The sequence below is a fragment of the Bos javanicus genome, chromosome 19 (genome assembly GCF_032452875.1).
Source record: "Bos javanicus breed banteng chromosome 19, ARS-OSU_banteng_1.0, whole genome shotgun sequence".
Classification (NCBI taxonomy): domain Eukaryota; kingdom Metazoa; phylum Chordata; class Mammalia; order Artiodactyla; family Bovidae; genus Bos; species Bos javanicus.
Window position 1 is genome coordinate 43049422 of NC_083886.1, and position 13183 is coordinate 43062604.

At 45.7% G+C, this 13183-nt stretch overlaps 1 protein-coding gene across 1 annotated transcript; it reads right to left on the minus strand.

Moving 5' to 3' along the window:
* Nucleotides 1-744: 744 nt before the first annotated feature.
* On the minus strand, nucleotides 745-5184 carry LOC133231487 (keratin, type I cuticular Ha8-like). The gene is made up of 7 exons (XM_061389880.1): nucleotides 4349-5184; nucleotides 4060-4151; nucleotides 2880-3036; nucleotides 2354-2515; nucleotides 2140-2265; nucleotides 1444-1664; nucleotides 745-838 (listed from the first exon to the last, which is right to left on the minus strand). Exons 1-7 carry the CDS (start codon nucleotides 4934-4936, stop codon nucleotides 745-747), a joined length of 1440 nt encoding a protein of 479 aa, XP_061245864.1. The 5' UTR covers nucleotides 4937-5184.
* Between the last annotated feature and the right edge of the window lie 7999 nt (nucleotides 5185-13183).

Genomic DNA, 13183 nt, shown 5'->3' on the forward strand with positions numbered 1-13183 from the left:
AAAAGGGCCAATTCAAACAAGAAGAAAAAACTTGGCAACTTGGCCAAGGCAGCTCTCAACACGACCTCCCTCTGACCAGACTGGAACTCTGAGTTGTGTGATTTTTGCTCTTGGACAAAATACTAAGAGGCTGAAGATGCCAAAAGCACAGTAGGGACATGTTAGTTCTGAGCTGTTTTGAAGGAATTCAGGTTTGGCAACGAACACCGCTTCCCTTCACCAGTCAATTGAGATTGATGGGCAAGGTATGTACACATCCCAATGTCAGCAAAGGGCCTCCATCCAGAGGCTAAGACCCCAGTGCCCCCAGAGAACTCCTGGCAGCGACATGCCAGGGCCGGTGACCACCCAAGGTCTTGACAGCCAGGGCTCTTTATCACATCACATACATTGCCAAACACCAGAAGCATGTCATACAGGAAGGAGGTTTATTGACCACTGAATACAGGAACACAATTAAATTTGAGGAGATTCTGAAGCACTGGAGTAGAACCAAAATCCCAGAAGAGACACTGGGAAAAAACAATAGTTTTAGTGAAAGACCATTACAACATGGAAACAAAGGGAAAAAATACAGCTTAAGGAACAAACAGGAAACCACTGCTCAGAAGTTATCTGTTATCCTATGATTCAGTGAAAATGCCTCCAGTGGGTTTGGTCTTTTTGGAAGGAAGACTAAGCTGGTGAGGGCAATACTAGCCCCGGTACCAGCAGCCTGGATCTTCTGCACTGGGACACAGACCTTCAGAACTGGCTCTTAGTGCCGGTGCAGGCAGGCAGAGCACTGCTGGGATGAAGGGTTCTAGAGGCAGGCGTAGAGCAGGGATTACAGGGGAGTCTGCAGGGAGAGAGAGAGAAGAATGAGCTTGACCTGGGAGGTGAAAAGTATCTCAGTGATGGACAGAAAGGTAAGACCAAAAGTCTTAAGGACAGGTCCACCAGCAACAAATTACACAGCCCAGTGGAATCTACAGAGCAGTCCCACTTTCACTCTCACTGTATCTCTCCACATCCAGGAGTCCCTTGGTCAATGTGGCTTAGGGACCCTGCTATCATTCCTGAAACGTTCTATCAGCATTGCAGTCTGCACGCACCAGGAGAGGTGAATGTTTCACTGAGAGAGCACGCACAGGGAAGCTTGTTCTTTACAATGAGATCTTGAACAAGCTCTTGAGTGCTCTGTGGAATGGCATGGCCAGAAATTGCCTAGATCAGCGATCCCCAACATTTTTGACACCAGGGACTTGTTTTGTGGAAGACAATTTTTCCAAGGACTGGGACTCGCGAAGAGGGGATGGCTTGGGTGGTAATGGGAGCGATGAGGAACAGCAGATGAAGCTTCATTCATCTGCTGCTCACCTCCTGCTCTATGGCCTGGTTCCTTATGGACCAAGAACCAGGATGGCCTGGGGCTTGGGGACCCCTGGCCTAGATCATACATACTTGCAGTCTTCACTCTCCAGAAGGTTCTGGTATGTGTTGATCTCACACTCCAGCCGGGCCTTGACATCCAGCAGCACCTGGTACTCCTGGTTCTGCCGCTCCAGGTCAGACCGGATCTCAGACAGCTGCTCCTCCACGTTGATGATGAGGCTCTGCATCTGGGCCAGCTCGGTGCCGAAGCAGGCCTCAGATTCACACAGTGAGTTCTGCAGACAGTCCTTCTATAATGGGAAATAACGGGGTGAGAGACCTAGCTGCCCCCAAATCATGCAGTGAAAATTCTGGCCATGCTCAGCCACATGGGACAGATTCCAAGAAGTCATAGGACACTCCTGAGCTCTGGATAAACCACTGTCAATATGGCCAAGACTTTTCACCAAAAAAAAAAAAGAAAACCTAACTCGAATGGTGTCATGGTTACCCATGCATCCCCCAGGCCTGACATAGACATTCGGTAAAATCATGTAGAATGAGTGGCTAAACCACCACGCCTGATTCTGAAGGAAGTGACTTTTAACGGAAAGCATCCTCTGGGTCAAAATAACCTTGATAACAAGGCATCAAGTTTCAGAGGACTCAGATCCTGAGCTCTGACTTAACTGTTAATGAAACTGAGTAGTGAGACATCTAAGGGATGCTGCTGTGAGCCCCGGGCCTGGGGCCCTCACAGCGTGGTGAGGGTGAGGAGGACCATACCAGGTTGTGCTGGGCTTGGCGCTCCACCTCCAGGGCGTTCACTGTGCATCGAAGCTCCAGGATCTCCAACTGGCAGCACTGCAGCTCCTCTGAGCAGGACATGGCCTGCAGGCTGATGCCTTCAGACTGTAGCACGAGCACACAGAGAAGTGATCGATCACCTCTCTGGCCAGATGCAGCCGGATCCCTCCCTGCTCTGCAGCACCGCCCTCACCTGAGTTTGGAACCACTGCTCCACGTCATGGAGGTTGGTCTCCACTATGGCCTCGTACTGGCCCCGCATCTCCTCCAGCACCCTGCCCAGGTCCACAGTGGGCACCACATCCAGCTCAATCTTGAGGTTATCTCCCAGCTGACACTTCAGAGTGTTCACTTCCTACAGAGACAGAGAGACCAAGACCTGCAGTAAGAAAAGGGCATTGCAGAGAGCACCTGAGCCCCCTCCCCAACAAGCAGCATGAGATGCGACACCACACACACTGATGTGAGATGTCTTGCCCTGGGTCCAGTGGGAAGGACCCACCTGGAGACCTGCCTAATCTTACAAGGCATACCTTTAGAGAAGAAACCCCACTCTGCCACATCCCGTTGGGCCAGTCTGACTCTCAGGCCCAGATCAGTCCTTTATCCTGCTGCCACCTGAGCCTAGACTCTAACCCTGGAGACCCTTGGTGGGAGGCACTCCCTTCTCTGCCCAGCACCCTCCCCTCCCCATGATGTCTGCAGCTGTAGGACCAGACCTGCTCGTGGTTGCTCTTGAGGCAGAGCTGCTCCTCCTTCAGGGATTCCTGCTGGGCCTCCAGGTCGGCCTTGGCCAGGCTCATGTCGTCCAGGATCTTGTGCAGCCCGCACAGGTCCGCCTCCACCACCATGCGCAAGGAGCGCTCACTCTCGTGCCTTCCATCACAGAAGGCGCAAGTCAACCGAGATGCCAAGGAGAGCCCCTCTCAGCTGGCCCTGCCCCCACCCTCTTTACCAGCTGGACCCTCGTTTGCTCATTTGGCTCAGCACTGGCCTTGGAGATGACTTAGACACAGTGCCCACTCTCAAACAGCTCACCGTCTAGTGAGATATTCACAGCACTTAATCATTTTCACCACTGTGAAATGACGCAACTTTGGTTCAGAAAGATTAACTGACCTGCCTAAGATCATGTACCTTAGGACCCAACACCGGGTTCATGCTATTGTATGAGCTCTTAGTTAACTAGGATAAGCAATAGCCAACTGCCTGGTCATTGATTTGCTCCTTTATCCCTTATGTTGGAACATTTTTCCATCTCTATTTTTCATCTTTGTTTAGTGGAAACACCTGGCACCTGAGAGCTCCATAGATTGCTCCATAGGTAAATCTGGACCCTGGCTTATCTCTAAGAGGCTCCCTTAACTTATATGTGAAATTCAGTGGCTGTCAATGCATTGCTCAGTTTATTCTAGAAATCACTTTATTTTGCTCCTGGTTAATGAAGTCAGACTGCCTTATCACAACCATTTTAGGAACCATAAATGAAGACAGACTAATACCAAGCTATAGATACTCAATTCAATCTACCTTCTATTAGTTTGGTTTGTAAAAGTGAGAGAACCCCAGCAAAAAAAAAAAAAAAATTAATAAGGAAGAAAAAGGACAGTAATTCACTCATCCAGCAAGTATTTGGACATTGGGACTCACAGTGGAGGAAGGAGTCACTCTGAGCCCTCCTTCAACCTTACTTGTTAGTCACTCAGTCGTGTCTGACTTTTTGTGACCCCATGGACTATAGCCTGCCCGGCTCCTCTGTCCATGGGATTCTCCAGGCAAGAATACTGGAGCAGGTTACCATTTCCTTCTCTGGAGGATCTTCCCCACCCAGGGATTGAACCCAGGTCTCCTGCATTGCAGGCAGATTCTTTACCACTGAGCCAACAGGAAAGCCCCAACCTTACTTCCTTGATTCTAAAGTCATCGGCAGCCAGCTTGGCATTGTCCACTTGGATGATCAGCCTGGTGTTCTCAGCCTTGCTGCACAGGATCTGAGCAAAGCCAGGAAGATAGTTCACATAACAGAGCATCACGCTCCAGGTTCCTGCTCTACGTGTGATGTCTATGTTCATGCTCAGGAGACTCCAAGAACCCAAAGCTCCTTCAGCTCTTGGTGGGTGTTTGCCTTCCATGCCCTTCTACCTCCCTCAGGCCCAGCACACCCCACCCAGGCTGCTCCACACCTCACCTTCTGCTGCAACTCCTCGATGATGTGGAAGTGGCTCTGATAGTCTGGACACACGGTGGACTCAGGGCATTTGCTCAGCTCCCGGATCTGGCTCTCCAGCTCCGCGTTGTCCCTCTCCAGCCGGCGCACCTTCTCCAGGTAGCTGGCTAGCCGATCGTTCAAGAACTGCATGGTCTCCTTCTCGTGGCTGTTGAAGAAGCCTTCACTGAAGGTTCTGCAGATTCCGATGTTGCCAGGAATGTCACAGGTCCCCGGCAAGGGACAGGCGGTGTTGCAGCTGTGGGGCAGACAGAGGCTAGGTTGACCCAGAGGGGTTGTGCCCACTCGGACTCGGTTGGCATGTGCCAGGGTGGCCGAGAGGCCCAGAAGGGCAGCATTGATCTCTGCCCCAGGCTGGTCTCCAGTGTCAATGGAGGAGACGCAGATGTTTCTTGCTCCAGGAGTGTTGGTGCAGCCCAGAGAGTGGCATGAGCTGATGCAGGAGGAAGTCATGGTGGACTGAGGATACACAGGAGGTTCAGAGCCACTGAGAAGGCTGAGCCACTGCATCTGACAACCCTCTTCCCTCCCGGCCCTTTTATACCCCATCCCAAGTGGGTGTGGGCTCCATGCTTTGACCTCCCTGCCTTGATTCTCTACCTACTGTTGTACCGTCATCCTGTTACTCAGCTGTTGAGTTTACCATTAAGAGTTCCTCACCTCATTAGAGGAATGTTGATGAATCTGAGGTGCCTCCTGGCTCTTTGACATCAGATGAGCTGTTGGTGGGCTGTCAGAAGCTTTTCATTATTTTTAAAAGAACAAAAGCCCTTTCAGTCATCAGATGGTTGGCCTCCTTAGTGGTATGTCCACACTGAACACGTGACTATTCCTGTAGGTCATCAGAGCAACAAGAGAGACAAACTTCTGTAACTACAGTGGCACTGACCTGGGCGAAGACTCAACCAGCCTTCCCTATCCAGGGAAGAAACTGGTTTTGGCAGACGTTATGGGCTTATTGGTTATCGAGAAGTTTTCTATTTCTTCTTTCTTCAGTTGTTTGACTTTCTGCTCCACTCTAAGGGGCAGTAAGACTTCTCTGATAAGTCCATTCATTCAACACACATCTCCTGATACATCCTATGTGCCAGGCTCACACCTGACACACAGTTGGTTAGGCACGATATCATTTCTGTCCTTCAAGAAGCACTATAACTTGGGTAGCCATGGGTGTTTTCAATAGTGTCTGGAAAATCATTAGTATAAGGGTGACTCTGAAAACCTGATCTAGACCAAGAAAAGTGAGCACAAAAAAACAATAACAAAGATTATTGATAATAATAATAATCTTTTTGAACCTCATATAAGAGATTCAAATAATCTTTTTGAATCACATGAACTTGACCATGAAATGCAAGAGTCAAAGTCACTGATGTCTCTCTTCCAGTCTTACTTGCTTGATTCTAAAGTCTGTTTTGGAGCACTTATCATGTGTCTTACGGGATTTATCGATTATATTGTCCATATCCTTCCTACATTATGTGAGCTGGGTATTCTTATCTTAATTTTACAAAAATAAATAAATAAGGCTTTTTTAATTTAATTTAATTTTATTTTATTTTTTTACTTCACAATATTGTATTGGTTTTGCCATAAATAAGGCTTTGGGGACCAGAGATGTGAAATTGTTTTTCTCTGGTCAGGCCAATTATAAAGTGTCAAAGCTCTCCTCAGTATGTTTCTTTCCACTCCAGAGCCTGTTCTTATTCCCCTTGATCCCCCACCCACCCTAGCCCCCAACAGGAGAACACCTGGGTCATTGCTAGAGGAAGAAGGATTAAAAGGCTCAGAAACTGAGCAAGAAGTTGAATTTAAAAGAGAAAACAAGAATCTGATATTCTATATTGTTCTTTTTTTGTCTATATTGTTTCTCCCAGAAAACACAAATGCTGGGGTACCAAAGCAGTAGGGGTTCTCTGAGGACTGTGCAGAAAAATGCCCAGGAGAAACGTTCCATCTCCAAAATAGTTATACCTATCAAACACACCACTAGCTCTTAGTACCAGGGAACCAAAACAGCTGATGGCTAAGGTCTCAAATTTTCTCAAAATTTTTGGCAGACTATAGGCCCCTAGTACTGAGAAAGATCTAACATGGGCCCCCAAGGTGGTTGTAACTAGATCTTTGAGAAAATGAGTATTAGGCAGGGCTCTGAGCATTAAACAAGCACTGAACAGACATCTCTATAGGGACTACATACATAGAATAGAGACTAGATATATAGAGACATCTATAGGGACTAGATAACCCGCTCTCTCTCTCTCTCTCTCTCTCTCTCTCTCTCTCTCTCTCTCTATATATATATATATATATATATGAATATATATCTGCTTTCCAGATGCATGTGTGCATGCTAACTCACTTCAGGCATGTCCGACTCTTTGCAACTCCATGGGCTGTAGCCTGCCAGGCTCCTCTGCCCATGGGATTCTCCAAGAAAGAATGGGTTGCCATGACCTCCTCCAGGAGATCTTCCCATCCCAGATATAGAACCTGCATCTCTTTCGTCTCTTAGGTCTCCTGCATTGGCAGACGGGTTGAGCCAGGTGCCTCAGTGGTAAAGAACCCACCTGCCAATTCAGGAAAATGAGGGTTTGATCCCTGGGCCAGGAAGATCCCCTGAGTGGGAAATGGCAACCCACTCCAGTGTTCTTGCCTGGAAAATTCCATGGACAGAGGAGTCTGGCAGGTTGCAGTCCATGGGGTCACAAAAGAGTCAGACTAAACAACAACAACAAAATGAATTTAAACCTATCTCCTGTGAGGTTTTTATTAATTAGACTCACAATGTCAGGTATTCACATGTCAGAGCTTCAGACTATTCTGAAATGTATCTTAGTAGGTGAGAAAGAATTCACTTCTAAAAGTCCTTAACATCTTTAAAAGCAATTTACTAACTAAATGACTTGGAAGGAAATTCAGGAAAAAATAACGAATGAAACCTCTTTACTACTTTGCATTCTATCAAGAAGAAATACAGAATTCAAAAATTCCATCTACGTTCCCCAGAAAAGTCAGCTCTGGCCTAAGAGTCACTCAGACTTCATCAATGAATAGCCCTTTCCAGACACCATAATTAGGAGGCATCACCAGGCCAGGCCATCCCATCCTTCAGAGGTCTCTGGATGCAATCTGCATAGGTTACATCTTCAAACACTCCTTTGTTACTCTCCTCCACTTCATCACATAGCAACTCGCTTCCCTATAAACCAAAGAACTAGACTTTTAAAGTCATTTCATTTGACTTGCTAAATGGAAGGTATCTTGACCTTATGCTCTGACAGGATTCATTCCATTGGCTAAAATGCATAATATCTTTCATCTCAAAGTACACTTATTACTGCACTACATCACTTCTGAAGATTTGTATGTCTGGATGATGCTCCTCCCTGCTAGAGTTTGACCATGGTCTTGACATGGGTTTCTACTGGATACACTATCTTGTATAATGACACTGACGTTCCCTTGTAAAGTTGCTTGGTTCCACTGATCTGCATTTTTCTCAAAGGAAGTGAGTATGGGTGAGAATCCTAGCTCTCATACCTAAGACTGCCTTCCTTCCCAGTTCTTTAAAAAGAGTCCCTGTGGCCCTTGGTGATCAAATGTGAACCAGGTTCCGTGACAAGAAGTGGTGAACACAGAGCATGAAAGAGGAGATTATGGCCCTCCTTCTTTCACCTATGTGCATGAAGTTCTCTGCACTGAGTCTAACTTTAAGAATACTGATATCCACAGCCAGGAAGTCTACTGCAGACAGAAGTGAGGAGCTGTGTCTTTGGGGTGCTATCTTCAGATACAGTGTTGCTACACGTGGATGTATCTCAACCAGTGGGAGAGAAAGATGTGGAGTTGCCGGCTAGAACCTGGAAATGTGCCTCACCCACAAACCTACCTTTTCTATGCCTGCCCTTTGCTGCAGGAAGATGCATGAGGGCATCCAGGGGGTTGTTCCCTGAATAGGGACATCACCATCACACATTGTGATGGATGTAAAGATAAAAGACAACTATTATATGGAGAGCTTTGCATGCCATGTCTTCTAGGTATTAGGAAATGGTGTCAAAGGTAATCATAGGTCAAGAAAGCCATGAAGGCTCAAGAGAAGAGGCTGAGCATAGCAGCCTATGATAATAGCATATCATACTATTATTCTAGGTATATGACACTTGAGACTTCAATGATGGAAAAGGCGCTTCTTTTTCCAATTAGATAAAACTTTGCCATCTGATGTCTTAGGTCCAAGCCCCATAATCCACAGAGTTTAGTCATTTATCAATGTTGTTTTTCCACCCACCATGAAATAGCCTAGACGCTAGAAGTGTATCAACAAAAGCCATGGTCCCTTAGTTGAAGGGGAGACATTAGTAGCAAGTCTCCACCCTGGATCCATGGGGGTGGTGCCACACTTCTGAAGTCTTTAGACATGTCATTGTCTTTCTTCCCATTATTCTGTTCGTAGCCCAAGAGCAGATCAAGACTGAACCTAGCTTTCTTTGCAACTGTCTAGAGAAAATATGCCTGGTTTTTCTTTACTTGTCCACTTATAATATTTCTGGCTCCTGATGTATGGGTTTTCCACATGTTAGGCAATTCTCTGCAACACCAACTAGATGTCCTTATAATTCAATTCAATTCTGATACTATCTACCTGGAGTTAAGTGTCAGATCCTGAAAATTAAGGGCTCAATCCCACAAAACTTCTCCCACTCCAGACACTAATTCCAAGTCCCAGATTGTTACCTGTGCTTCTGACCAAACAACTAGAAATCAGAGTTCCCACAGCCTCCTCTGTGTGTTTAATAAATTGCTAACATGGCTCACAGAGCTCAGGGAAACACTTCCCTTTACTAGTATATTATAAAGGATATGATAAAGAATACAGATGAAAAGGTACAGAGGCTAAGGAAGGTAGGAAGGGGTTCAAAGCCTCCATCCCTCTCCAGATCACCACTCTCCTATCACCTCTGCATGTTCACCAAACTGAAAGTTCTCTAAACTTCACATTTTTGGGATTTTCATGGAGGGTTCATCATGTAGGCATGATCAATTATTAACCATCTCCAGTCCCTCTCCCCTTCCCAGAGCATGGGGATAAAGTGGAAAGTTCCAAGCTTCTAATCATGGGTTGGTCCTGCTGGTGACTAGCCATCATCCTAAGTTTTGCAGGGACCCGACAAGAGTCACGTCATTATAACAAAGAACACTCCTATCACCCAGGAAATTCCAAGAGATGTAGGAGCTCTGAGTCAGTAACTGGAGTAGAAGATCAAATAGTAGAACAAAAGATGCTCCTGATGTTCTTATCACATGGAAAATCACAAGAGCTTTAGGAGCTCTCTGCCAGAAAACAGAGACAGAGATCAACATATATATTTCCTGTTACTTCACAGCAACAAAAATAGAAAATACCAAAACCTCCATTTCTGAGCTGCCTGACCTCAACCACATTACCTAACCTTTAAAAGCAGCCAGTTTGTCCTACGTTGTCGTTCAGTCGCTAAGTTGCGTCTGACTCTTTGCAACCCCATGGACTGCAGCATGCCAGGCTTCCCTGTCCTTCACTATCTCCCGGAATTAGCTCAAACTCATGTCCATTGACTCGGTGATGCCATCCAACCAACTCATCCTCTGTCACCCGCTTCTCCTCCTGCCCTCAATCTTTCCCAGCATCAGGGTCTTTTCCAGTGAGTCAGCTCTTCGCATCAGGTGGCCAAAGTATTGGAGTTTCAGCTTCTGCATCAGTCCTTCCACTGAATATTCAGGGTTGATTTCCTTTAGGATTGACTGGTTTTATCTCCTTGCTGTCCAAGAGACTCTCAAGAGTCTTCTCCAGCACCACATTTCGAAAGCATCTATTCTTCGGCACTGAGCCTTCTTTGTGGTTCAACTCTCACATCCACACATAACTAGAGGAAAAATCATAGCTTTGGCTATATAGACTTTTGTAGGAAAAGTAGTGTCTCTGGTTTTTAATATGCTTTCTAGGTTTGTCATAGCTTTTCTTCCAAGGAGCAAGCATCTTTTAATTTTGTAGCTGCAATCACTATTCAAAGTGATTTTGGAGCCCAAGAACATAAAAATCTGTCACTGTTTCCACTTTTTCCCCATCTTTTGCCAGGAAGTGATGGGACCAGATGCCGTGATCTTAGTTTTTTAAATGTTGCATTTTAAGCTAGCTTTTCCACTTTTGTCCTATGAACATTTACAGTAATATTTATACACAGGGCTACTGGTAGGAATAAAGGACACCAAGTGGCAGACCTCTAGCATAATACCTAGCACACAGTAAGCACTTAATAATGTCAGTTCCCTTCCTCTTCAGGATCTCCAACCATCACCATCACCCCCTTAAAAAAGTTTCATGTTTTCAGAAAAATAAAAATAAGAATGGCTTAATATATGAATGGATGTTCACTGATGATTAAGAAGTAGAAACTAAAATAGTAAGGAGAAACTACTTTCTCCTTATAGGATTAATTTAATTGGATAGTGCACAATGTTGGTCAGAGTGTGGGAAACAGGTCTTATGGAATCCTGGAGATGGGGATGTTAACGGGTGCAGTCATGAGCTTGCACCTCCGCTCACAGGCAGAGGGAGTGGTGGTGCCTGTGAGCCTCTGATTCCACCCTCTGCTCCTCCAGGTGATCTGTCCTCCTTGCCCTGGCCAAGATGATTGGAGAAAAGTCTCCAGAAGGTGGATTGGTAGAGTTGTGGTGTCCCCATTAATCAATGCTCCAGGGAGGGAGGAAACGCAGAATTGTGTTTCAGCTAGACTAAAAATAGATTTTTGACATAGATCAAAGATTTCGATGGTGGGAAATAGAAAGGTACTGGAAATGGCTTTATTTTGCTTATTATAGATCCATTATTACTAGATATCCTGAGTCTGAAACACCTAGAGGGCAATGACTATCATGAATGAATGAGCTCTTGGGCTCAACCGCACTCCCTGTGAAGCCTTCCTGAGCCTCCCGGGCAGGTAGCACACCCCTGCCTGCACACTCCTTCCATCCCTGAAAATTATGGGCGTGCCCCCCCACTACTGAGTGGGGAACTCCTTGAGGTCAGGGAGTCTATCTTGTTGCTTCTCTTCCTTCATTTCTGTATCCCTAGAACCCAGCACAGAGCCTGGTCATAGTCTATAGAGAGACTAAGTACTCGATGGATGTGCATTTAAGTGAGTAGAGAATGAGAAACATCCTGTGATCACTCGAAGGTAGTTGTATGTTGAACCAGTGAAGTAAAATCAGAGATTCTTAAACAACATGGAAAAACGTATACACCCACCAGGGGTGCACCAGTAAATTAGCTTTCCCGGAGGGGTAGGAAGCCCCAATTTCTAGCGTACGCCAATGTCTGTGCTGCAAATACTTCCATAATAGCCAATATCAGGTACCCATATGATATCCCTGAATGTGGAGCTGGGAAGAATCCATAGGAGTCAACTCCATGTACCACTCAATGCCACTTGCCCAACCCAAATTGACGGCAGTATATTTCTTACATATTCGTTTATTTTATAAACCTACATAGAAGTCAAGTCAAAGGTAGATCACATTGAATGCACATTCAACAGATCTGCCCTTAGAAAAACAGAAGGCAGTGTAGCCATGGGGCCGGCTACAACTGTTTCATCATTTTATCACCTACTGACGTGCCATGCTTCCCTTAGAGTCCAAGGTCCCAGCTGGGCCTGGAAAGGGTAGAATCCACTGGCTGGTTTGCGTGTCTCAAGAAACAGCCTTGCTCTGATAGTGCCATGTGCTCTATGCAAGGGCCGTCTTCTGCATTTCTCAGATTTTGACACTGACCCATGAAATGTACTAAACCAAGTGAGGCTTTGACAAGGGTAAGGCAGGGATGCACCAGCACAGAGAGGTGCTTTTTGATAAGAAAAGCTCCAGAGTTATGTTGGTTTCCACACTGCGCTAAAAAAAAAACCCAGGGTCTGGACAGTTTCTAACCTAGCTTTGTCAGCCTCCAGGGCAGTGATTCTCAAAGTCTGGTTCTCTGGCCAACAGCATTAGGATCATCTGGGAACTTGTCAGGATACACATTTTCAGATCTAACTCCAGATACACAGAATTCAAAACTCTGGGGTTGGAGCCAAGCAATTTGTGTTTCAAAAGCCCTCCAGGGGATTCCGAAGGATGCTCAAGTCTGGTAACCACTGCTCTAAGAAGGGGCAACTCTCCTGAATGTGGCAGTTAGAAACATCTGGAGCAAGTTCTCCCCCCTTAAAATCCCATCAAGAACAACTTCTAACCTTAACTGCGCAGTAAGATCTTCTAGGAAACGTATAGAGATTCTGATACCCAGACCACACCCAGACCAATAACTTCAGAATCCCTGGACATGACAGGGACATCGGTATTTTTTAAAGCTCTCCAGATGGTTCCAGTGTGCAGCCAAGGTTGAGAAGCAGTGACTTGGAAGAACAAGAAAAGAGACCATGGAAATGTGATATAATGAAAACCAGCACTTTGAAATCAAGCAGAAGTGTAGGTTCTGGCTTTAAGCCACAGAGCTTTCATTTTCTGTTGTAGGAAATGAAGATGATAAAATCTGTCCTGAGAGTTACTGGGGAAGAATCATATCCCAGAAAGCAGAATTCAGGGGAAGCAGAGAAAATAATGGTACAGTAGAGAGAGCGAATTCTTTATTTACCATAACATGAAGACTGGATAGCATCTAAACTTGAAGACTCTAAAGTTAACCATATTCACATATTATTCAGCATTATAGAAATGTATACACACCAGAAGAAAGAGCTAAAGGCTGAAAACAGTTGTTTC